General features: G+C 43.6%; 3 protein-coding genes across 3 annotated transcripts; 1 reads left to right on the forward strand and 2 right to left on the reverse strand.

The window, feature by feature from the left end:
• Positions 1-9,933: 9,933 nt before the first annotated feature.
• On the forward strand, positions 9,934-24,071 carry LOC112557775 (putative chitinase 1). The gene is made up of 11 exons (XM_025227809.1): positions 9,934-10,195; positions 10,931-11,110; positions 11,326-11,582; positions 11,808-11,932; positions 12,425-12,551; positions 12,736-12,918; positions 18,711-18,836; positions 19,263-19,439; positions 19,598-22,062; positions 22,388-22,532; positions 22,862-24,071. Exons 1-9 carry the CDS (start codon positions 9,934-9,936, stop codon positions 20,492-20,494), a joined length of 2,334 nt encoding a protein of 777 aa, XP_025083594.1. The 3' UTR covers positions 20,495-22,062; positions 22,388-22,532; positions 22,862-24,071.
• Positions 13,403-14,754, reverse strand: LOC112557973. Its single transcript, XM_025228147.1, has 3 exons — positions 14,611-14,754; positions 14,278-14,389; positions 13,403-14,055 (listed from the first exon to the last, which is right to left on the reverse strand). Exons 1-3 carry the CDS (start codon positions 14,640-14,642, stop codon positions 13,864-13,866), a joined length of 336 nt encoding a protein of 111 aa, XP_025083932.1. The 5' UTR covers positions 14,643-14,754; the 3' UTR covers positions 13,403-13,863.
• LOC112557972 lies at positions 14,692-16,440 on the reverse strand. Its single transcript, XM_025228146.1, has 4 exons — positions 16,271-16,440; positions 15,541-15,659; positions 14,969-15,020; positions 14,692-14,775 (listed from the first exon to the last, which is right to left on the reverse strand). The coding sequence occupies exons 1-4, from the start codon at positions 16,395-16,397 to the stop codon at positions 14,708-14,710; spliced, it is 366 nt and encodes a 121-aa protein (XP_025083931.1). The 5' UTR covers positions 16,398-16,440; the 3' UTR covers positions 14,692-14,707.
• Positions 24,072-24,523: the final 452 nt, after the last annotated feature.

The raw sequence follows: 24,523 nt of genomic DNA on the forward strand, positions 1-24,523 counted from the left end.
AAAAGGATATCTGGCCTGAGATTTTCCACCGCCACCCATCCTCGTCGCCTGTCTTTTTCCTGGAGTTAGTGTCTCTGTCCTTCTGTCCTTGTGACAAAAAATGTCTTTTTACCCTACACCCCAAGACACACAACAAACGGGTATACTACAGCATTTTCCCCTCCAACCACCCCTTGCTTTTTTTCCCTTCACATTGAGCGAGATTTCGGCAGGGCGTACTTTCTGCAGTCTGTTTTTAATTGCACATCAAAGAGCATTTATAATTAAATTTTGAATAAATTAGTCGTCAAAGTATTATCGATTCAGGATATAAAATCGTTAGAGTTTTGTACTTGCTTAATTTTAAGCTATGTTTTCTTTCTGTGTGGGTTACTGGCAATAAATGTGAGACTTGCATTTTACCAGAACCTCTTCTTGGCACAGTGACGAAAGCAGGGAAAGAAACCGGAAAAATAAAACAAAGCATTGTTATCTACTTCAGGACACGTTCGGATGAGCTAGATTATGTAGGTGACGGACAGCTGTTGACAAGGACAAGGTAGAGGTGGACAAGGTGATTCTCTTGACCACTGCAGGACGTGCTGAAACAGCTCCGTGCTCCAAGGCCGATGCCCTTTAAAATGCTTGTCCACAAGGTCACGATGCGAATGGATACCGCGGACACTTCAAGAATTATTTATGAATGAGAAGATGGGCATGTCTTGCTATTGTAGGGAATGTCAGGTAGGTGACAGGACAATTTGCTGCTGTTTGGAAATCCGCCGTCTCCCTGTACATGCCTAAGTTTACTATCTTCTGCACGTCTTGTGCGTGCTGTGCATTGGCGAGAGAGAGACTCGAGAGCATCAAAGCTTAAATATGAGCTCACCTCAAACTTACAGCAGGTAAGACCATGTGGACCATGCAAGCACTTTGGCCTTGGGATGCGCCCGCCGAAACCCTCACAGTGTTTGCCAGACAACCTGTCTTCTAAGGGTCGACTACACATTTATTAGTCTACTGATCTTGCACTTATCTAAGGGTAATCCCTTTTTTCACAAATATGTCCCATTTGCTGGAGACCGTAGGTGTCCCTCCCTCTTTTCCCACTTTCGAAATGATGGCTTCGCACAAAGTATGAAGTTTGTTGTAGAGTCTGTCACTCTATTACAAAAGCTTTGTATAACTTGTCCATTCGTACACATCATCATTATCTATATTACACCTTGTTACAGACAGCTGACAGGCAATGCAAGTGAAGGAATGAATCAACACGGCTAGGTAGGCCGAGCCGCAAGTGTTGAATGAGAAATCAAGTAGTTTAGAAGAGGGACGAAGATAACTGTCACCGAGTAATCTTTGGATGTAACTGAGTTCAGATATTGCTTCGTTTTTGCTTTTATCATGTTTTTTACTTAACGAGCGCCGTGACATTTCTTTTTATAATCAAAACTTAGTGAAGGCCTGCAAGAGGCAGATTTAGTTTTCTTTTCTTTTCTTTTTTTTTTTTAACAACGAAAAAGAACGCTGATGCACGGGCGACTGCGTGGATGTTGAGCGAAACGGGATTGCAATGGCCACGTGACTACAAGCGTCTGAAGTAGTTTGTTTCTGTTGGAACTGCAATACAAGCACACATACACAAAACAACACAACAACACACCGTATTCATAATCCAGAAGGGCTGCCTGTTTTCGTGGTCATTGAAAGGTCTCTCACATATTACTGTAAATAAAGTTTACTAATACTTTGTCAAGAAGTGTTTCTAGGAAATAGTCCGTCAGTCCATTGTTCTTTCGTGCGGAATTTTAAGGACGTTTTACATCAGGTGTAGAAGCATCATATTAATCACAAACATTTTGAGAAGCGCCTTGCTAAAGTCTGTCCACCGGGATTCATGTCAAACATTTGACCAAATTTGGTAAAGTTACAAAACAACTTTATTAATCCTCAGGGGCAAAGTTGTGCGTGATGGCCACATGAAACAAAGTTTCTGGACCAACATTCGGAACTTTGGTTAACATATTAACAAGTTAATATGTTAACAAGTTCAGACTTGTTTTCCAATATATTTGCCAATGGGGCTTCAGAGATGCTGTGTTTCGGAGCTATGCCCGGTTAAGAAAACTCTTTTATGGGAAAGTGGTCAAATTAGCCTTGTGAAGCTAAATAGCCTCATGCTACCTCATGTCTCGTCAATACATTACTTCTCACTTTGGCAATATTGCAATCAGTCCCGGAGACAAGCGCAGGCACACACACACCAGCGCACGCTGGACTGTCGCACGAGAAGGTCGAGAACTCTGAAGACACCCCTTCCCTCGCTCCCCCAGCCTCTCACACCATGGCTGGCTACGTTTCTTTGACTACTGTCATGTCCTTTGTCAACCATTTTCCCAGCGAAAGTGAACGGCATGCCGCAAGGCGTCATCAGGCACCTCGGCTGGGCACACACAAACATTGGAGTGTTGGTCTGAACAACACTCACCTTTGCTTTTTTCATTTGCAAGTGCGACAGTTTGTTGTCTTCGCGACCTTGCAACGAAGAAGAAAACGCTGTACAACTCCGGTACAACACTCGAGCGAAGCAAGAAAAGAAAGAGAAATTTTATGGGAAAGAAAGCAGAGAAATGGATGGATTGAAATAGAAGAAGGCATGCAAAACATCAGGTAGGCATGCTCCAACTGACAGACAAAAGAAAGAGAATAAATTCAGCCTAAATAGGTAGCGAGTTCGGTTATTATTACAATATTAAAATCAATAATAATTAACAACCCATAATTTACATAATCACATAATTAACAACCCATAATTTACATAATCACAATTAACAACCCATAATTTGCATAATCACCAAGAAGCATGTTCTTAGAACTTGATTAATGAAGCATGGACAGCATACGAAGGACGGAAGGAGAAAAAACCGTGCAGACAGGAAATAAAATATGTTGAAGAGGAAAGAGGAATCAAGGAACAAATAATAAGGATGGAGAGTATCACAAATCTGCAGAAAAAGACGAGGAGGGGAATTAGTCAATAAATTATAATCATAATCGATGACGAATAATCAATAGAAAAAGAAAGTGTTACAAATAGACTAGATTTTGTTGATTGGTTTAAAGAGTATTTTGTTCCCTTCCTCCAACTTGTTTTGTCAACAGCTCTACAAATTGCGCTATTTCCTTCTACTATTAGAGTAAATATTTTCCATTAAATATAATAAATAAAAACAGCAATCTTTCTAACAGTTATTTTTAAACCACTCAAGTTTCATCGTTCAGGCTGATGAAACAGTAACTATTTAACTGGTGATAATAAACTAACCCTTCACTGTTTCTCTTCATCTTACCCTCCTCCTCCCATCTTCAAGCGCATGTATCACACACATTCTTCAATGCTTGGTGTTACTCTTTCGTCATTCGTCATAACCCTGACCTCAGGATTCTTCTCTGGACATTTGTCGTTACCACAGCCGTTGATTATCTTACAGCAAGATGCATTTTTTTTTATGAATTATCCGAGGACACTTTTGTTTCCTTCAAGGCGTCGAAGGCACATTTCTGACAGGCCTGCGAATAGCCAGCGACAGGAAGTCTGTTTGACCTCAGCTGACGACAGTGAGTTCACGAAAACGGACAAAGGTGATAAGCTTGCTCCTAAGCTACTTGTAATACCTGACCACAGTTCTCTCTCATTTTGTCTCAGGGCAGGAAATCAGCCAGGTGGCATGGCCTTTCTTGGCACTGGACGCAAGAATTAAATTTTCATCTGTTGTTTCAGCAGAAATGTACAAAAAGACACCCAGAGTTTTAGAGGCACTACACATCACACAAATACCAATAACTGTAAGAATGGCGGAGCTCTGTTATGAATATTATGTTTTTGCAACGTAAACCATTTTTACAGGTAAATCTTTAATGATTCTTGTTTTAAGCAACTACATGAAAAGCACTTAATTCAGTCTATAACCAGGAGTTTGCACATTTTTCGTTCTAAATTAAATACAGTATTTCAAAATTTTCAAAAGTATGTATGTGGATATTACAATGAAGACATTCACGACAGCCTCGAAAGAAAAATGAATGGCAAACTGTGAGAGACTAAGGAGAGGACAAGGACAAGAGAAGCCTGTCATGGTCCTGCCACAGTAATTTTACTAGGACTTTCATCGAGAAGTATACTATAAGAAACAGAAGGGGAGACAGGAATAAATAAACTCTGGTGAAAAAAGAAATCGAGTTGATTCACCCATCCACAGCACTGCTGTACCAAGCACAAGACGATTACAACAAATAACATTTCCAGTTGGTTTATCTCTCGCACTTCCATGCCCACTCACCGCCATCTGAAAAAGGAATAACTCAGAGGGAAATTCCAGTCTTGTTAACAAACTCTGAAGAGATGATGACTTTAAAAAATAGGAACAAAGAATATGATAGGAGTTTAGCATAAAGATGCCCTACCTGGCTTAACATTCCAGCTTCTTTTTCTTCTCTTGATTCGGTTGTTACTGACAGAGAACAAAGCATTTCCACAGCAGGCGATGCGGTCCTCGGCCATTTGGTGTTGGCCATTGCCTGACCTTGGGCAGATGGCGCTCCGACCTATGTTGGGCATTCATCAAGGGCGGTCATGTCATTCCAGATAGTATCGTCTTCCCCTAATTTACCGCTGACCATCCTCAGGTCCATCCCCGGAAGGGCAATAATGGCGAAGAGAGGCGAGGTTGTTGGATGAGTATATTGACAGTATGATCGATGCTGCTTCACCAAGCCGCTTCTCTTTCCTCTCTCCCTTCCTTCCCAAACCTTTTTTTTTTTTCATTTGTAAGTTTTGAAGAGTGACCGGATCAGGAACAAAAAGGGAGGGACGGAATAAAGGAGAGGCTACAATGGTGGGGTGTTCTCGTGTTTTCTTTCAACATTTCAATTTTTCTGCTTTTCCTGGTAGAAAAAAATGATGTATATTTTAAAATTATGCATCGAGCACAAACTTCTACTTGCAAGTTTGTAATAAATATAACACTATAAAGCCAAAGACATAACTAAGGTCATGATGATGGTGAAAATAAAATATTATAATACACTGCACTTCTGTAGTATCTTGATACTATTATTGAAATTGATTTAGACTGCCAAATGGCATTGAGGAACCTGGTATAGCCACTTAACAGAGATATTTTTTCTACTCTCTTTTTTACTGACCTACAAGAATTCACATAAATACGAAAAGAAAGACTTCTTATAATGGATTATCTAGATTTTCAACAGGAATTCCTATACTACATGAATAGTCAACTTTTAGAGATGTCTCCATTTTATTTATTTATTATTTTTTTGGGGAGGTGGATGATTCAGATGCTCTATTATCCCCAATGAAAAAATCCTTAATCTTTTGCACCAAGGCATACAGGAATCCCATGTTGTTTTTACTCGGATTCCTCTAATTGTGGTACAGGAACTGAAATAGCCCTACATCCGGGAAACGCAGGGTGCGGGAGGCCAAAAAAACCCTTGTTGTAAGGTTGTGTCGGTGTGATGAAAGGCCCAGTGCACCCAAGTCTTAATGCAGATAAATCGTACAAAGCCATCCTACATCAATTCCTCAAACACAGGGGAGGGTGTTCAGAACGTCCCCAGGGCAGCCAGGCATGTCTAGGTAACGAAGGGCGTTCAGAAGGGCAGCTTCTTCACCCTGACTCCCTAGGGTTTCGTCCGGAGCGACCCCTAGCGACAAGACCGCTGTCCACGCGTTCTGTGGATTAGTCTCCCCTCGAAGCATGCCGGTCTAGTCCGCAGCCACGTCCCTGGCGTTACCGGCCCGTCCATGGGGAAGAATCAGGTCTTTGAGGGGACACTCGGGCGCCGTGTTTAGACACCAGGGCGTGCGCATACCTGGAGCAGAGAACCCCTGCCGTCTGCTTCCCCCCAGTCTTCCCCTCCCTTCTCTATCGAGTCTTGTGAAATTGGTCGAGGGGGACGCACTGCAGTCTTAACAGCTCCGCCGCCTGGGATAAACATGCCACTGTTGCGTGTGTTTGAGAACTGCTGGCCAAACAATGGGCGGTCCGAGGCAAGTTAGCGAGAGAGGAAACGGCCACGGCGGCAAGTTCATCGTCAATCGTTAGCTCCCGTTAAACTGCTCGAGCGACTGGGAGGAGCAGCTGAGCGAGCGAGTGAGGGAATTGAGAACGAAAGAAAGAGAGAGAGGGGGGTGGAGATAAAGTGAAAGAAAGAAAGGGCTTCGATACACACGGAGAGAAAGTTGGCATCTTAAGTAAACACGCATGCGCGGGGTCTGCCATCAAAAAGGAGATGGTCGCAAGCAGGACGATCAGACCATACAGTTCTTTTGGACTATTCACTTGCTGCGACACAGAGTCCGACACTTAGAGGACATCACATTCCAGGCTGATATCTAGGAGACAGCAACAGACGAGGTCTGGGATCTGGAGTCAGTTGACGGTTGCTGCTGGCTGAGAAGTCGACGATCTCAAGGAGAAGGTCTCCGTTCGGGAAGGATATGTTCTGTCTCATCCGTCTCCTGTGAACAGTTGTCAAGAGGAAAGAAATACTAGCAGCTCTTCCCCCTGCAGGTGAGTTTTTTTAAAACTTGGGGACAGATAACAAATCGTGGTCTTTAAGGCGCAAATTGTCATTGCTGGTGTCTGGTCATCTGAAATAGTAAAGTCAGAGGTCCTTTTTAGTCGTCTGAATCATGTTATTTCTCGGGTCTGGATCTGCGGATTCTTCGGCCCCAGCAGGCAATAAACAGTAGTAGATTACATAATAGTAAAATAATCACTAAAAAATAAAATCCGAATGTACAAAACAAATAAACATTATCGTATTAAGCAAGTATAATAAAAACAAAAATCCCACACGATATTATTTAAAAAGTGTAAAAAACAAGAAGGCGTAACGAGAAGGAAAAAAGAAAGATTGAAGACAATAACCGAAACATACACGATGACGATGATGATGATGATGTTTAGGAGGAGGAGAACAAATCCAAAAGAGAAGAACTCCCCGTGAATACACTGTAAATCTCAAAAGACCAAAATTCGGATTTTGTGGATGCGAGTTTCATGAAGCCATCTTCATACTTTACAAAACCCGCCTTTCATTTGGGTATAGTAAATGTTTTAAAGGGACCCATAGAAGACTATAGCCAAGGAGAGAGACAAGAAGCAGCTGTCAACTAGGATGTTATGTTTAAAGGTTGTTACTGCCATTACTAGTAACAGCCAGAAGTCACAAAACATTTCTTTCAGCTGCACAGACGACAGGTCGTTGTTTCCCTAAATACCATACTAACAACACCGATGATTTCATTTGTATATTAAATTTTTTTCAGTAAAACCTGTATATGATAAAGTTAAATATTTTGAGATAAGAAAAATTAATTAACTAAATTAGTGTCATCTTCTAAAAGTACCCTTTGCGATGCTAGCGCACCTTTTGATGCCTTGTAAAGTCATTCTTGAATCTGTTAAAGACAGGTGTACTTTTGAAATCATTATGTTCGTTCTTGGGCATATTCATCATTGCTCTGTCAGTGCAGCTTTTGATGGAGTCATTTTTGGATTTGTCAATCGTTCCTCTCTCAGACAGTTTGTTACCGTTATTGTTGCTCCTGTTTTTTGTTATCGTTATCGAGTTGTTTGCGACCTCGCCCCGTACATCTGTCTGAGCTTGTATCGCCCTAGAAACTTGGCAAGTCAGGTCACTATGCCCCAGTCTTCTCCCTGTCCCATGTACCAGATGCAGGGCCGCCGACAGCCAGCCCGGGCCCCGGGACAGACGACCTCTTCGGGCCCCTTGTACTTGTAATCGTAAATTATTTTCCCAGTATATAATGTATGTTTACAATTCGAATCTCAATGACTACACTTCTCACGACAGGCCCCAGTACCCCGAAATTGTATTCTACAGACTTGAAATTCAACTTCTGCATGTGTAATGCTTGGGTGGTCTGTCCTTAGACCTTTCTTTAAAAGGAGAAGAAGAAGAAAAAATCCACTGACCAAGGCCGGACCCCCTTGACAGCCGCGGGCCCGGGTACACCAGACCCCTGTCCCCCCCTCTCGTCAGGCCTGCCAGACTGGACAGGTTTGACCGTTGCTTGTTATTTTTCACTAGCCCCAGTATTTGGAATGTCCTGCATCTGCCTCTCCATACAGTGGACACGCTACATGCTTTCAGATCGGGACTTCAAAGAAACCTTTTCGGAAATACCTACCTAGTGTGATCGGTTTACCATGACTTACTTTCTCCACCTTCTACTTTCTATGCTCTTCACAATGTCCACAGTTCGTGTGTTTGTATGATTGCTGATTGTAATGTCCTGTGTTCCTGCACTTTACATATCCCAGCTCCGTGTGAGGAAATGAGCTTCTTTTTTTTGTTTTTTCTTTCCTCTACACTACAAGCATCCATCTGTCACCATGTACCTTTTCCAAATTTTCTGAGTTTCTTTTCAAGTTATTTTTTTCAAACAAGAAGCAAAAGAGACGAGGAACGATTGAAAAACGTATCCTGGAGAGAAATCCCTGTGATTTTAAATGTACTATCCCACTGAAGGGAAGCTCCGCTGAACTGATTTTATCCGCACATCAACCAAGATATCATTTCAATTATAAATAGCAAAATTTTAAACTATTTCCGCTTTTATGTTGTTGTTAACGTTTTTGCAGTATAAATAGATTACAGAGTAATGTTTAACTCTTTAAATGCAATGGATTGATCCGCTTTTCTGCCAACCGGTCAAAGATTTATTTATTTGTTTATTGATTTCTGTGTCTTGGGTTCTGTCAACAGGAAATGCCTTGCCAGTCTCACGCCCGACTGCTGGTGCTGGCAAACATCTTTGTAGTCGTGTTGCATGTCCTGATGTCCGCTGCAGCTTCAGTCAATGAGTCGCAGCTCAGCCCCGAGACCTCGGAAGAGGTAAGGACTGTGTCCCCTTAGTGTCCTGCTCACTTGTATTTACTTTTTTGTTTGGTGTTATCTTAGTATGGCAGCCACTTGGATTTACTCCCTCTGCTTTCTTTATATTAGGAGGAAGCAAATGGATACAAGTTTACACTATTCTTCAAAGAAACCTTCCAAAATATCAAAGAAGAAATTGAATGTCGTTAGTACAGAAAGTGTGTTCACTTAAAAACCAAAGTTGATTTTAGTCTATCTAATGTAAGTTTAAAATCCCCATCTGTCTGATTTTAGTCTGTCTAATGTAAGTCTAATATCCCTATCTATCGAGATTCATCTCTTATGTAACTATCTACCAACACCTCCTGTTCATCTACTTGTACAGCTAATTGTGTGTCTCTACTTACAAATAGGGGAGGACGACCAGTAAAGCATTAAAGAGAATAAAACCGATTCGAGAAGGTACATCTTCTCAGTCTATTTTCGTCTCAAACCAGACTTGCATTAACACATACAAGTCTTGTTTTTGTTTTTAAAGATCTGGGAAAAGCATAAAATGGGGAATGGTGGTAGGTAAAGAAGCTGTGAAGCTCTAAGATAAATTAAACAAAAGCTGCATTCGCAACGCCCACAGGGGCTGAGAATTCTTGTGTATAGGAGTCTACCACACTAGACTGGAATTTATTGAATCCTATTGATGCGTGGGATTGATTTGCACGTGGAAGAGCTTTGGTTTGAGAGCTGGGTGTGTCGATTTGCATTTTCATGTCCGGCATCTGAAAAGCAAAGGAAGCCGTTATGCCTTTGATGGGCATTCTCGGGATGACCCGCTCACTGAGCTTTCGCGAGCATGAAGGGAGACAACAAGAATCTCGTCGATGATGAGGTTGTGTGACCTGGTCAAGAGAGTCCCACTGGCCAAAAACGAATTCTAGTCGTGCTTGTTCGGCTCAGCCATTCGTCTCGCCGTGGTCAGCTCGTGGGTGACCCGAACCGAGACTACATCGATCAGAACTTTGAGAAATGCGGAAGCCGGGATCTGCAGCTGTAGGATCAGGGGCATGGGGAGACCATCTGTCCAGGGGGAGAATATCATTGCTGTTGCTGGCAATGCGAACTTTGCGCAGCCACACCCCGGAAAAAAGGGATTGGCAAGATGGCAAATACGGCGACATTCATGACGCCGCCATGCTGTTTGCCGTGCGCCACGTCAAATTTGACGTCCAGCAGAAGCTGGTGTCCAGCTCCACTTCTCTCTCCAGGCTGCCCTTGTTGGCTTTCTCGAGTAAGTTTGTTGTTTAATCGCTACACGGAACAAGGCGTGCCGGCAGACTGGTCTCCCTTTGCGACACGACGAAAAGTTGTTTTCTCGCAATGCAGTCGATCGCCATCCCGAAATAACTCTCCGGGGTCCGGAGGTCCGGAGTTGGAGTTGGCCCTTGTTCCACCTGAGAGTACTTGTTGTTGGATGTCGGGGAGGGGAAAAAACTTGTAGACTGCTTTGGTATTTGAATTTATGAGTGATTCTCTCTTCACATGTACACACACATATTATAATTCACTCATTCAGTGAGATAGGAAGTGTGGAAGATAGTGAAGGGATAAACAGCATAGCACTTACAGCCAGCGAAATCAGCAACTTCTTAATTATTCATTCGATCCTTAAACAGCTACTCAACGTTTGTTCGATGTATCAGGCTACTGCTGTGATGGACCGGTTGCCATCGTTACATAAATTTTAACGATTCGACAAACAGATGTCGATAGCCTGGACTCAGAAGAATCCCTTCAGTCAAATGTAGGAACGAAAGACACCATCATTAGACAAGTTCTGAACACACTTCTGTTCTGTTATGTCACACTCAGTAAAATCTTCCTTTTATTTGTCTTTTATCTTTGTAAGTGTATTAAAGTTTTGTAGGGAGGAACTGTTGATTGTGTATAGTTGAAACTTCTGTGTACCCCTCCCGTGTCATGTAGGAGTGTAGCCTTATAAGCGTTGGCCTGTGAATGTCATTAGAACCCCGCTATCGGCGAGTCTGCTACTACACCAACTGGTCGCAGTACAGAAAGGAGGAGGGGAAGTTCTTGCCCGCCAACATCGACCCTTTCTTGTGCACTCATCTTGTCTTTGCCTTCGCCAAGGTGGACAACCGATGGCAGCTGGCGCCGTACGAATGGAACGATATCCAGTACCCGTGTAAGTATAATCATCTCCCATCCTTACAATTAAACTAAGTGTCAGATGATGCAATAGTCTCAGCTTTTGACTTTCAGGTGATAGAGTAACTTCTGCTTGTGACCAAAACTTAGTTGCATCCCTTGAGTTTTTGACTGCCGCCAGACAAAATTAATTTTTGTATCTAGGTCCTTGCCGTAAAATGTTGACACAACCTTTCCTGTTGCCTGTTCTAGACTTGTACAGGCAGTTCAACGACCTGAAGAAGAAGAACCCTCACCTGAAGACGCTGCTGGCTGTGGGCGGGTGGACGCATGGTTCAGGGCCGTTCACCCAGATGGTGCGGGACCAATCAAATCGCCGCATCTTTCTTGATCATGCTGTGCAGTACCTTCGCACTCACGGCTTTGATGGACTCGACCTGGACTGGGAGTACCCGGCCAACCGAGGCAGCCCACCCGAGGATAAGGACAATTTCTCTTACCTCATCAAGGTGCAGTAATCTTGCAGTTAGTGAGGCTGGCGAAGACCAGATACATTGTACAGTTAGTATGTGTTGATGAAGAGTTTTTGAGACACATTAGTGCAGATTGTCACGTGACAGCAGATTCGTTTGACAAAATATTTCAGTAGCTTCCATCGCAGTTTCAAGCAGTAGTCAGACATCCCACGGAGTACAAGATGCAGGTTAACTAAGAGCAAACTGTTTGATTTTCAGGAGTTGCACGAAGGCTTCAAGAACGAGGCGGAGCGCACGGGCCAACCACGACTGCTACTCACGGCTGCTGTTGCTGGCGGCGAGAAGATCATCAAGAGTGCCTACGATGTCCCCAAAGTAGACAAGTGAGATAATTAGTAATTTTTTTTTTTGTTTGTCTGGTCGTTTCCTACATTGGATCCTAGTCAGAACATCAGGCAGACAATAGTTGAAAACCGTGTTTTGGTATTTGACACGACAGGCAGGGAGAGATCCTGGTGTAGCAAGAATGGTTGCTAGGGAACAGGGGAGATAACAGCATTCAACGGTGATGCGGGATAATTAGTGAAAATTAGTAAGTTTTACAAGGTGACAGCTTTATCACTGTTTGCGGCAGTCGTGTCAGCAGGTTTCGTCAAAACTGTGCCAATGGCAGTAATAATTGTCATGTCAGAAGGTGTGATAACATTTGAGAATGCCAGCTGCAATGTGTGTAGCTGAGAGAAAGCTCAATGGACTAAATGTCAAACGACGACGACGACGACGACGCTGCTGCTGCTGCTGCTGCTGCTGCTGCTGCTGCTGCTGCTGATGATGATGATGATGATAATGATGATGATGATGAACTCTGTCTGCAGGTACCTTGACTTTATCAATCTGATGAGTTACGACTTCCACGGATCCTGGAGTAGTTCTCTGGGCCACAACGCCCCGCTGTACGGAGGGGACTTCAATCCAGAAGAGTCCAGCAACACCCACAGTGTGGTACGTGCTACGTGCTACGTCCAGTCAAAGTTCACGAGGCTCAAATAGTCCGAAGTGAACATTTCAAAAATCACGTTTTATGCGCGTAAAATTTTTTAATTCGCTGAACAAACAAAGTGGTGTTGTGATATCTGTGAAGTAGGACCATATGTAGGTATCTGACCCATGAACTGTCTTGTCACAGGACGAGGCAGTGAGAGTGTGGCTGGAGCTGGGAGCGTCACGGGAGAAGCTGGTGGTTGGCATTCCTTTCTACGGCCGCTCTTTCACAACCTGCGGAAGTGACGTCAAGCCAGGCATGCGCAACTGCGGGACTGGAAAGTCAGGCTATTACACGATGGAGAACGGCTTCATTTCATTCTATGAGGTAGGAACGCGCGCTTTCCTTGTCCTTTTTGTTGAAAGTCTAGTTACATGCGGAACAGCACATGCGCACACCTTCCGGCGGACATGCGCAAACGTTCTTACGCACCCGCGCAGTTGTACATAATTCTGTGCTCGGTAGGCGGGGAACATAATGAGGAGCAGTGTAGACAGACTGGATTTAAGAAAATAATTCAAAAGTCGGGGAAAGGGAGTGCGATGATGTGTAAAGAATGCTTTCTTGTCGTCAGCATCATCTCTACTAACCGATGATTCTGGATTTCGCATAGTCATCACTTAGGTTTTCACCCTAATTAATTAGCATTTCCTGATGAATTTTTTTTTAATTTAGCATGATCTGAGAATCAGCAAGAGGACACACACACACACACATTTTTTTTACTCCCTCTGCATGTGTGTGTGAGAGAAAGAGAGAGAGAGAAAGAGAGAGAACACCCATGCATGGTGACGCACAGCTGCAGCCTTACTAACATTGTAATAAAGTTTTATTTATTTGTTTTCGAGAAATCCTGATTTGATAGAGACAAGATAACTGTCCTAATGTTTACACGTTACAAACTATCCAATATATCCGCTATCTTACACATTGTCAGCATGGTGTCAAATATCCAATAAAGCCACATGAAAATCCCCCGTAATCTTCTACATAAACATTAATGATGTTGTTGACATTTCCGTGTAGTGCGCTGAAACTGAAAACAATATTGCTACCTCATCTAGATCGTCGATATTCCTCTTGCTGCCATATACAATAGCTAAAACTTTCCTAATTCAAAATGCGCTGCAATGTACAAAAGACCGGACAGGTGTTTCTAGACACCAGGTTATGATGGCCGTGTGTCTTCCAAAGAGAGGTCAAAGGTTGCATCAGGTAGCCAGTTGTCAGAGGGGTTGAGGCTGACAAGTAGACAGGAGGCGCGAGGTGTGGTTACCAGTTGGGGTGGGGACCGTCGTAGAACTGACAGTGGATGTGGTTGCCTTCGTCCTGTCCCCAGCCACCCATGGAGGAGCACAGCGACAGGTAGCCCTCGCGTCTGGCAGGGGGGTTGTCCAGGTCGACGGCCAGACCCGAGTAGTGACGAGACTGACACGAGTGACAGGCGCCGCACAGCTCAGTGATCTGAACACAGGAAGCAGAACGTTGCAAGAGGAACGTTGGACAGAAGTCACGTGACAGAGGTGGACAACGTCGGACAGCAGCTACGTGACCGACACTGACAACGTCAGATGTCGACGGACAGACAAGGACATCTTCAGACAGACGGTCACGTGACAGTTACGAAAGCGTTGCGGGGAATACAGGTTGGTTGTTGTCAAAGGCCATTACATCCAAGTCACTTACGTAAATATCGCTGTACTTGTTCTTGAGAGCCACCAGGTACTCCAGCAGCTTGACGCTAAGACACGTGGTGCCACCTGGTGCTCCTGGCGATGGGCATTCAGAGCAGGTATAACTGTCACGAACCACACAACAAAACGAAGTTGGACTACTTTGGACTAGACTTTCGTGACAATCCAATCGCTACAACAACCGTCACATTAAATCATTAATTAAAATTAATTAACTAAAGTTGTCAGTAGCGTGCGTGCTCCTGTGTGTGAGTGAGAGAGGGAGGGAGCAGGTTGCCAGGTGAGGTACAGGGTCATAAACTCATTCTGTGTGTGATAAACTCACTGGGAGCGTGAGGCTTTCAGACCGTTGCACATATCCCGCAGGTTGTTGTACGGGTAGCCGTTGTCTGTATGTCCAGACGGGTGGGACTGCGCCGCCTTCACGTTGCTGAACTATGGAACAGCTCGCACGCCAACTCCTTCTCTCGAGCACTGCACGCGCCGGCGGCTGCAAAGAAAAAATCTCTTTCGCATGATCTCTCTTCTTCTGTGATTTGAGAGATTATCTCTGTGTGTGTGTGTGTGGTGTTCTTTATTTCTTTGTTGACTATGACAGTCCCGTTACAGTAGGGATGGAAATTAGGCTCTAACTAATATGGATGCTATAACTCAATTGAAAACTAAATTCTCTGAAATCTTACTGCAAGCACTTGCAGCTGACTTGGTCAGATAGTTTCCAGCGATCCAAAAGCGCTGAAAGATAAATAAAAATATACACACATTAGACAATAAGCTTTCATTTTCTGTCTGTCTGACAGTCTCTTTGTCAGTCGGCCCCCTTCTCTCTCCCCTACCCCCACCACACACACACACCCACACATGAACTGCGACAAGTGAGCTACCCGAACTGGTGTAACTTAATACATGAAATAATATTATGTCAACGGCATCCAATAAAAGAAACATTTGAGTCTGCCGGGACAAACACTAGAAAACAACACCACTTGCACCGGTGAGTGATCTCGACAGTGAAAGGGAGAAGTATATTCTACGGACATCATCCTTGTCTCAACTTTTTTTTTCAGAGTAACTTGTCCCTTTTGGGAATACTTTTATTCTCTTTATCACACAACAGTATCTATCTTTCTTTTTTTTCTTCTTTCTTTCTCGTTGTTTTTCTTTTGTTCTGTCTTATGTACGTTTGTTGATTTGCATGTTCGTTCTTTCATTGTTCTTTGTTTGCTTGACGAAGTGAGTGAAGGGATTGACTGACCTTAGAGCCGTCTGTCAACTCGTACCACGTGTACTGGCCGACAGTCAGGACGCCTCCGTACAACTTGAAGCAACTTCCGGTGTTGTAGGTCGCTACGACAGTGGTACCCGATGTCCCCGCTGCAAATGTCACGTGACAGTGCTGAGTTGCTCTGGTAGAAGTGTTTTGAGGCATTCTAGCAATTTTTTTTCTTTGTTCACTTATTGATACATAGTCTGGATCGTTTTATGGCATTGCCTAGCTTTTGATCCTATAAACTCAACATGTAATTGTTTGTCTGTTACATGAGGTCGGTCGTCTTTCACAGAGGTAACAGCAGATAACTTTTGCTCTAACTATTATTTATTTTAACCTCACTTTTGAATGGCATGCTACATTATGATGCGAGCTATTTTGTGATCTATGGCATCCGATTTGCAACTTATTTTATATTTGAAAGTAAGGACAGAAAATAACTTATGCACTATATTCATAAAAAAAAACTTTTGCGAAAAATAGACTATTTATTATCCATGAGATAAGATTAGTGTCGCTTTACACAAGAATTCCAAAATTTCAATCTTTTCTCAATATACTTCTTGTTTTCAATATTCTTGATATCAAAAACGAGAAATTGGAGACAAGCCTACTGAAAGGTCGGCAGCAACAAACTGCAGACTTTATCTTCACTAAAATTTCCAAAATTTCCAAAATCTTCAGTTTGGCTAAAAAAGCGACTCACGCGACTCACCGTGGTCACGAGCGTTGACGCCGGTGCCGCTGACACAGAGACAGTCACCAGTTGCGACAGTGACACCAGTAAGGTTGGCACGAACTGCCACCACACCGACACAAACAAGCAGGAGGAGCCGAAACATTGTTATTTTTGCAGATGCTTTGTCCTTCTGTGATGTCCTTTCCAGCAGAAGACCCTTTTTATAGGCCTTACATCACTTGGCATGCCTGCTGGACATGGTAGACAATACGCATCATAATTGAAGTTACTGTCTCCACATAATACCTTGACTTGTTATCTTTTGTACCTTTCTACCCGAGCGTGTTTAATGATTAGGATGTTTTTTTTCCCCACACTAAATAGGTTTGAATGATCTTGTCATCTTTTCTGAGACAGTTTCTTACATCTAATGTTTTATAATGTCTACGCGGGTTACCTCAACAACAACAACAGCACCACCAACAACAAAACAATAACAATAATAATAACAACAACAAAACAATAACAACAGCAACAACAACAGCAACATCAACAACAACAACAACAACAACAAAAACAATAACAATAATAACAACAGCAGCAACACAACAACAACAGCCCGTGTATGTCAGGTACGTTAGCTTCACAGGCGACAAGAAGAACAAACGCTCATCTGATTCCTGTGGAGGAGGACAGAATCAGCAACACATCCCCTGATTGTCTAAATCCTAACCACAAGCTAAGGTCGTGTAAATGTAACCTTGTCCACTCATTATCAAGATGCTAGTCATGAGATATTCAACTACAAAAGCTTTTTGGCTCGTAAACATTTTGACCGGTCGATCAATTTGTTTTGTTTTGCTCCCGTAGAGAAAAGCCATGCAAAAATATTTTTCTAGGCGCTTTTTCTCGAACTCCACCTGATGTTGGTGTATGTGAACTGCAACAGCTGGGAACAGATACCGGATAGTGCAGACAACAAGAAACGACCAGAAATGACTGACGCTGAACGCAAGTTTATCAAAACCGAGTATAAAAAGAAAAAAATATACAGACTAGCGCGCATATATGTATGCATTTAAAATGACACAAATAATATAATTTTACATATATACATAAAATGGACATTGAAATATGGTCCATTGTTTATTTATTATCAATGGCTGTCCATCAAGTTTTATTTCATAGCTCATTATCTTCATCCAAACCGCTCACCTCCTACTCTCCTTCATTCCTACTGTCTCTCTGTCTCTCTCATTGACTCTCGTTTGTTCTTAGTGGGTTCACTTTCTTATTCTCTTAATCGTTCTATGGTATATTTTGTTTCATGTTCATGCGATCGTGATGTGTAATAAAGGGACTCTCAGTGACTTGTTTTTTTTCAGCGAATGTCATTTTTAAGGACTGGTTTTTTTTTCTCATTTTTATTTCTTTCTGGGATCACGAGCCTCACACAGTGCTACACTTGAGTAGTACATCACGATAAGGGAGGTGCAGCACATGCGACCTTTCTTCCACACGCTGATGGGTTAGCTTCCCGTCCTTCCATTCTGGGTGGGGCTGTATCTGTGTCCTTATTCTCGATTTCATTATTAATCTGCACCATTAAACATACACTTTGCCAGTTTTGACAGTAAATCTGTTGTTATTGGTACTTAGAACTGAGTAGTTATGTCACGCGCCTGCGACAATGTTGCCTGGGGTTCTCTGAAAGGGAAGACTACTGTGCTCCACACAGTGATCGCTCTTGGTGTCTGGCCAGAAGGTCACGTGTTCTACTGTGTCCTGGACGTGCAAGCAGATTTACAGGAGCATCCCACTGGTCTGCTTGCTGAATACCAGACTGAGGACTGGGTCGTCAGTGCTCTAAGGCCATGGTCGAATGGATTATCGGCCAGAGTTAGTCACGACGGACAGTGTGCTACGTGATCACAACGTTGTGTGGTACGTGTTCCATGACTGGCGTGACCAGGAGGACACTAAGAAAGAGATTGCTATTGGGACATAAGTACTTGAAAGGACAAATACCTAAAGTGGAGAGATAAAGTGTACTGCTTCCCTCCTTTTTAGCTCCAGTCTCTATACGGCCACGACAAGACCGCTAACCTTTGTTTATCTCTCTCTCTCTGTGTCTCGAACAAGATCATGAATTGACTAGTATAAACACAATTATACGCTTTCCCTTTATTCATTCTTCTCCTCAAAGAAAATCTATCAAAGCACCTACTAATTAAAACCCGCTCGCAGATGGCGATTTCTCTCACATATCTGAGTCTCAGTGCCAGACGCAGTACTAGTCTCTTCTTGGACTCACAGTCTTGTCGAGTTTCCGAGAAGTATCTTAGTTCCAAAAGTATTCAGAGGACTAAGCTGCTGTTGTTATTGTGTTATTTTCTACAGCATTTGTTAAGATAAGAAGCACAGAGAAGTAAAGCCAATCTTTGTGTGAATCACACGATGCAGGTGTTCGTTGCAGATGGAGGACAAGCTGGCGTCTGGCTGGCAGCGTGTGTGGCTGGACAGAGAGAAAGTTCCCTTCGCTTATCACCTGCCAACAAAGCAATGGGTCGGGTATGATGACGTGGAAAGCATCACAATCAAGGTGAGGATCCGGTGCTGAGCACCTTGTTAGCCATCATCTCTGACCTTTCGCATCAACAAACTTTGCAGTTGAAAACCAAGTTTATCTGGAGTACATACGAGACTTTTTTTTTTTTTACTGTAAACACTCTTTTGGTTAGACGCAGGTAAACTGTTGAAACTATAGAGATCATTACCTGCGAAAAGAAAAATTATGATTATAATAATTAATTTTAATTGAAAAATAATAATCTTTAATTCTCATAATATTTTAATTGAATAATTATTATTTATTACTCGGCAACAGTATCAAGCTCGATAGGTTATGTTTTACAAATAATAATAAAAATAATAATATGTTGCTATTATTATAGATACACAGATAAGTAAATGGTGGCAACATGTGAAAGAGTTGTTTGTTAGCTTACTTATTTTATTTTCGATGAAGGCTCAGTATATCAAGGACAAAGGCTTGGGTGGTGCAATGGTTTGGTCGCTGGATCTGGACGACTTTGCGCCTATTTGGAGCGATGAACCCTACCCACTGGGCCGAACAATCAGAAACATTCTTGATGAAGATGTTGAGTATCCGAAATTCAAACCGCCACCCATGATTGGCAAAAAGGTACTGAGCGATAGTGTGGAAACATTTTCTTTGTTTCTGTAATAGTCGGTTTTTAGAGGGGATAGGGGTTTGCAGGTCTCAACACTCTACAACTTGTGTTATTTAAAAGTGTGGAGTTTTAAGTGAATCGCTAATTTTGCTTTTATGATACTGTGCAGAAAAAACTACCAACAGCAAGGAAGATGAAAGAGGAAAAAGAGGAGTTAATCGCTGTAAAAGGTGAAACGAAGAAGCAAGGCCCGTCACCCCAGAAACCTGAATCAGTGAATAGCAAGCCTAGCCCTGTAGACCACCTGGAGACGAAAGAGCACATACAGACAAAGCTCAAGCTTCTAGACAGCGACATCAAGAAGAAAGTGCATCCTGGCTCTCCACTCATGGGTCTGGCACCGAGAAAAACCAGTTTATTCCCCACCACAACCTCCACAACCAGACCTAGCACTAGTACTGCCAATTCCTCAACTACCACACTGACTTCTACTGTTTCGACTAAAGCCTTCTCAACATCCCGGGTATCCCAGCATCCTGCTGAGGGTTGGACCAAACAACCAGAAGAAAAAAGAGCATCAGGGGACATGCGCAGTGAAACAGCGAGACATCCCGAAAGTACACCCATGACGTCACCAGCTTCGACAGGGTCAACCAGTCCCTCCAAGCGGTGGCAGGAGAATTTTGAGCAAAGACTCTGGCACTTTGTTGATGTGCCTTACAAGGCAACGATGAAGCCAGCAAAGTTCTCGGGTGCATCGACGACGAGGACCACAATGACCACCCCCAGCCGATCACCGACTTTCTCTCCAAAGTCAACGGCTTCAGAAAAAGTCAGGCATACAACAACACCCTCTGCCAGCACCAGCACGTGGCGAAATCCCTCAAAGCATTCAGAGCAATCTTCATCTACCGTCTCTTCTGCTCACTCATCTGTTTTCTCTACGCATTCTACCGTTATGTCTAAAGAAAGTACCACCTTTTCTTCGTCCAACCGAACTCTGACAACCAGAGATTTAAATGTTAAACCACTCAGCCCCCAGAAGCGAAATGGTGGGAGAAGATAGAAAAGAACGACGGTGACAAACAAGAGTCAGGTAACATCAAAGTATCTCCATCATCGTCTCTAGGACTGACGACGACCACAGGGCGTATATCGATACCCACTACCACGCACGAGAAACGTAAAGCAAAGTGGTGGAATCACGTGACCAAAGCAGCCACAATCCCAGCAGCACCTTTTCAACAGCATCTTCACCTCTGTTAGGGTCGAGCACTCTGCAGACATCGCCAAAGAATGGACAGAGTCTTGGCGTGAAGTCTGACAACATTTTGACCAGCACAACGGTATCTACTATGAAGAGAGAAAATCCCACGACCAGACCTCTGCTACTGTCTTACAAGATAGGTCAGGCGCATCCTTCGGAACCTTCCAGAACGCCTGACTCTGTAGCTACCCACAAACTGCCTCGGTCAGACGATGGAGATAAACCTGGGTTGATCATCCACAGCTTAGTGAAGCCTTCAACACAAGTGAGCAGTCTGAGGTCAGCAAGCACTTCCACTGCGGTACCCGTAGCCGCAACGAGTGGTGGAGCGGTACGCTACGTGTACAAGGAGATCAGCGGTACGGATGTGGAGGTCAGGACCTCTGACGACAAGCCTCTGAGGACGATCATCTCAGTGGAGGTGAAGTCGAGGGGCGACACGCCGTTAGACACCGGCAACCTTGTGTACGAGACACACGACAGTAAAGGCGGTAGGTATGTCGTCAGCGGACAGAGAACGAATGTCGGGGAGGTCAAAGGGAAACACCCACCCGCCAACAGTATCTTCTCCAGGATGACAACGACCAAAGCCAGCTTTGATGAAGCATACAGTTCACTGACGACGGCGTCAACGACAGCATCTACAAGCGTCAATACTACTACTACTACAGCGGCACCAACGTCGGCAACGACGACACGATGGTGGGAACGGACTACAAAGGTGAACGGGACCTCGCACGTCAGTGCGACATCAACGACCACTGCTGCAACCCACCGTCAAGTCGACGCTGCTGTCAAGCACAACTGGAATGTCTCCTTCTGGCAAGAATCACACACAAACACCTAGTGAATGGATCAAGGTGACACAGACACCTACAGCGACCACTGCGTTACCCCCGAAGACGTCAGTCACGTGGTCATCTGTCAGCAGACGTCATCTACCCGATCTAAACGTCACACTCGAGAAAACGAGGGCAGCCACGATCATTCCAGTTTTTAAGTTCTCTTCTCGTTTACCCGTTGGTACATCGACACCAAGCAGCCGGCTGTCGACAGTCTCGTCTACATCTCCACAGCGGGAGGATCAATCCGGGTCAACGGGTCATCGGTTGCATACGCCGCATCCTTCAAGCGGAACTTTAGGAGGGGTCATGCCAGACGAGAAAGAGGTCGAAGTGTTGCGGTCCGTAGAGGATGTGAAGGTGGAAGACAATGGCGAGGACTGGCAGGCACGCCTGACTTGGTGGCACAGGACGGGTAAGCCTCTACGTGTGGAGGTGCGGGGTAACCTCCTGAAGTCACCAACGCAGCGGCTTGAGGACACCACCAAGAAGTGTGACCCGGATGCGCAGGTTGAGCAGTTCAAGGTTGGTTCTTTGGACTGTGCTCAGATTTTTTTGCTTGAGATGTGAAGGTTTTGATTGAGGTGTGCATGAATCTAATTAATTTATCCAACATTTGATCCCTCATACTTAAAGACCGGCTTGAATGATAATTAATTAACGGATGTATTATGGAGGCTGAAATTTACAGGTTAGGGTTATATCGGATATATCTACCGATATCTGCAAAAACCGCAAACCACTCAAGGTGGTCAACGTCAACAGAAAACATTAATAGTCCCCGAGCGAGATGGGAAGTAAGCTTCGGAAGTAAGCGGCGGTTACTATACACCATTTGTTCGTCTTTCAGGCAACAGGCAGCGAGCCCGATAACATGCATGCTGGCGTGGAGGTCACGTATGACGTCAGCAAGGTCAAGTCGCCCTCGCACCTTCCTGACAATATGGACGAAATGCCTATAGAGGCCATCTTCTACCCAGACTACCAGGAGTACGGTAAGATTCGGGAGAGGATGTCAGATAACGCTGAGTGTCAGATGACGAAAGCGATGTGACTTGAGATCTTCAAAATCTCTAAGAAACAGAGAAAAAAATGGTCTTAGTTAGGTAATCAAATGTAAAATGTATTCAAAGGAGAATTAACGGATATAGAGTCGGTTTTGAAATGTATTCCACGTGTACTCTCTCGCTGTGTGTGTGTGTGTGAGAGAGAGAGAGAGAGAAAAAAATGTTCGCTGAAAGAGCGGATTGCATAACCATGGCTTCCGCATCATAAACCCATAAAGCTGTTTTCTAACATCTGCTTCTGTTGCCATGTATCCCAGAGTTCCAGTGTCCCACGGTGTTTGGCATCTACTCTGACCCGCTGGACTGCACGCGCTTCTACCAGTGCGTGTGGCTGGTCGCCTTCCATCATGTCTGCGGTCCTGCACGGTGTGGAACGACGATATGAAGATCTGCGACTGGCCCACGGCTTTCTCCTGCCGCTCATAACACTTCATCCAGCCAGCCACTCAGCCGCTCAGCCAGCCATCACATCACCAATATCGTCTGTCGTCCTCACTGTCTCCATCTTCGCCATTCAGTGTCGTCGGGCAGCAGCCATTGCGCCATCCTGTGTCTGGTGTGTCGGCTGCAGCCAAGGATCCATCTGGTTCTGGAAGCTTCTTTATTCAGTCGAGTCCTGCAGGTCCTGCGGTGCGTGTGTCCACGTGTTTTCTGCTTCGTGAAGGCTATAGTTGGCTGAGTCATATCAAAGTCAGACAAAACAATCTTGCAGTATTAAATATTGTCTTTGGAACACGTGTAAGTCCGTGATGGCAACATTAGGGCAACTGCTTGGCAATAGATATTGCCAGTACACACATCCACAACTCTCTCTGTCTTTCTGCATTCTCCACAATGCTTCTCCTTACATCAAAGAAAGAATTTTTCCAGCCTCTCACTTTACTCTTTCTACTTCTTCTCTTCTGGTTGTTGTCCAGTTGAAGCAACACTGTTCGTATAGTTGTTATTATTGCTGTAATTACTAAGGATAATACTTGTTCACGTTTTCTATCAGGGTTCAAGTTATTACATATTTTTAACCCACGATCACAAAAATTAATGAACAATTGTTGCTAAATCCGGTCTGGAAAGACTTTCTCTTGCTTCAGTCAAGATTCGAACTCAAGACTTCAAAGGTTCACCCATTTAAGCGGATTTCGTTGTCATATCACATACACGTGACTGGGTTTGAAATGTGGGGGGTGATGTAGAGATTTTCTGGCCTAAATGTATTGTGAATGTCCCTCTAACCCCAAGCGAGAAAGAAAATTTTAATATTATTGAGTGGAAAGAATGTTATAATTTTGGATGGATGAGTAAAAACGTTTTTTAATTTTGTACAGAGATTTTCACAGTTTTCTATTTTATCCTAAGTTGTCATACTGTAAATATGAATATTATAGTGTTTTTCTACAAGACCCTGTTTATAGTTTGACAGTTACTGTTCTTATTTTTGTACATTCATATATTATCATAATAAAAATATAAATAAAATTATCGTATTGCATTTATGATTTCTTGTTGAGATGGGCTACCGTGTCAGTCTGTCTCTCGGTCCGACCATCAACTTAGCCATCAGTTATTGACTGCACTCATATATACAAGTTCATAAGTGGTTATTGGTTTGTACGTGTGTATAAAATATATTGTGTGGGTGTACTACTGTGGTTTGTACACCAGTTGTGATGATCATGCAAAGTTAGGCAGACAGACTAAAGATCATCCGACGGTAGGATGGATGCATGTCAGACAGATGGACAAACGGACAGACAGATTTAGAACTGTCCTCTTAGGAGCTACCTCAGTTACTTATTCGTTTATTTATTTACTTTTTACTAAAGGAACAAGAATTTTAAGGTTTGGGTGATGCTTTAGTTTCATCATTGGACGTGAACGATTTTGAGATTTCTTGACGGAAACTCCGGGTACCCAGAAAGTAG

Source organism: Pomacea canaliculata, linkage group LG2, assembly GCF_003073045.1.
Source record: "Pomacea canaliculata isolate SZHN2017 linkage group LG2, ASM307304v1, whole genome shotgun sequence".
NCBI classification, from domain to species: domain Eukaryota; kingdom Metazoa; phylum Mollusca; class Gastropoda; order Architaenioglossa; family Ampullariidae; genus Pomacea; species Pomacea canaliculata.

Coding starts and splice junctions, on each gene's coding strand:
- LOC112557775 (XM_025227809.1), top strand. CDS start 9,934: ATGCGGAAGCCGGGATCTGCAGCTGTAGGATCAGGGGCATGGGGAGAC. Junction 12,552..12,735: donor CCAGCAACACCCACAGTGTG/GTACGTGCTACG, acceptor GTCTTGTCACAG/GACGAGGCAGTGAGAGTGTG. Junction 12,919..18,710: donor GCTTCATTTCATTCTATGAG/GTAGGAACGCGC, acceptor TGTTCGTTGCAG/ATGGAGGACAAGCTGGCGTC.
- LOC112557973 (XM_025228147.1), bottom strand. CDS start 14,642: ATGTGCAACGGTCTGAAAGCCTCACGCTCCCA. Junction 14,390..14,610: donor CTGAAAGCCTCACGCTCCCA/GTGAGTTTATCA, acceptor GGTTCGTGACAG/TTATACCTGCTCTGAATGCC. Junction 14,056..14,277: donor ACAAGTACAGCGATATTTAC/GTAAGTGACTTG, acceptor TCCTGTGTTCAG/ATCACTGAGCTGTGCGGCGC.
- LOC112557972 (XM_025228146.1), bottom strand. CDS start 16,397: ATGTTTCGGCTCCTCCTGCTTGTTTGTGTCGGTGTGGTGGCAGTTCGT. Junction 15,660..16,270: donor CGTCAACGCTCGTGACCACG/GTGAGTCGCGTG, acceptor TGACATTTGCAG/CGGGGACATCGGGTACCACT. Junction 14,776..14,968: donor GTCAGCTGCAAGTGCTTGCA/GTAAGATTTCAG, acceptor TTTTCTTTGCAG/CCGCCGGCGCGTGCAGTGCT.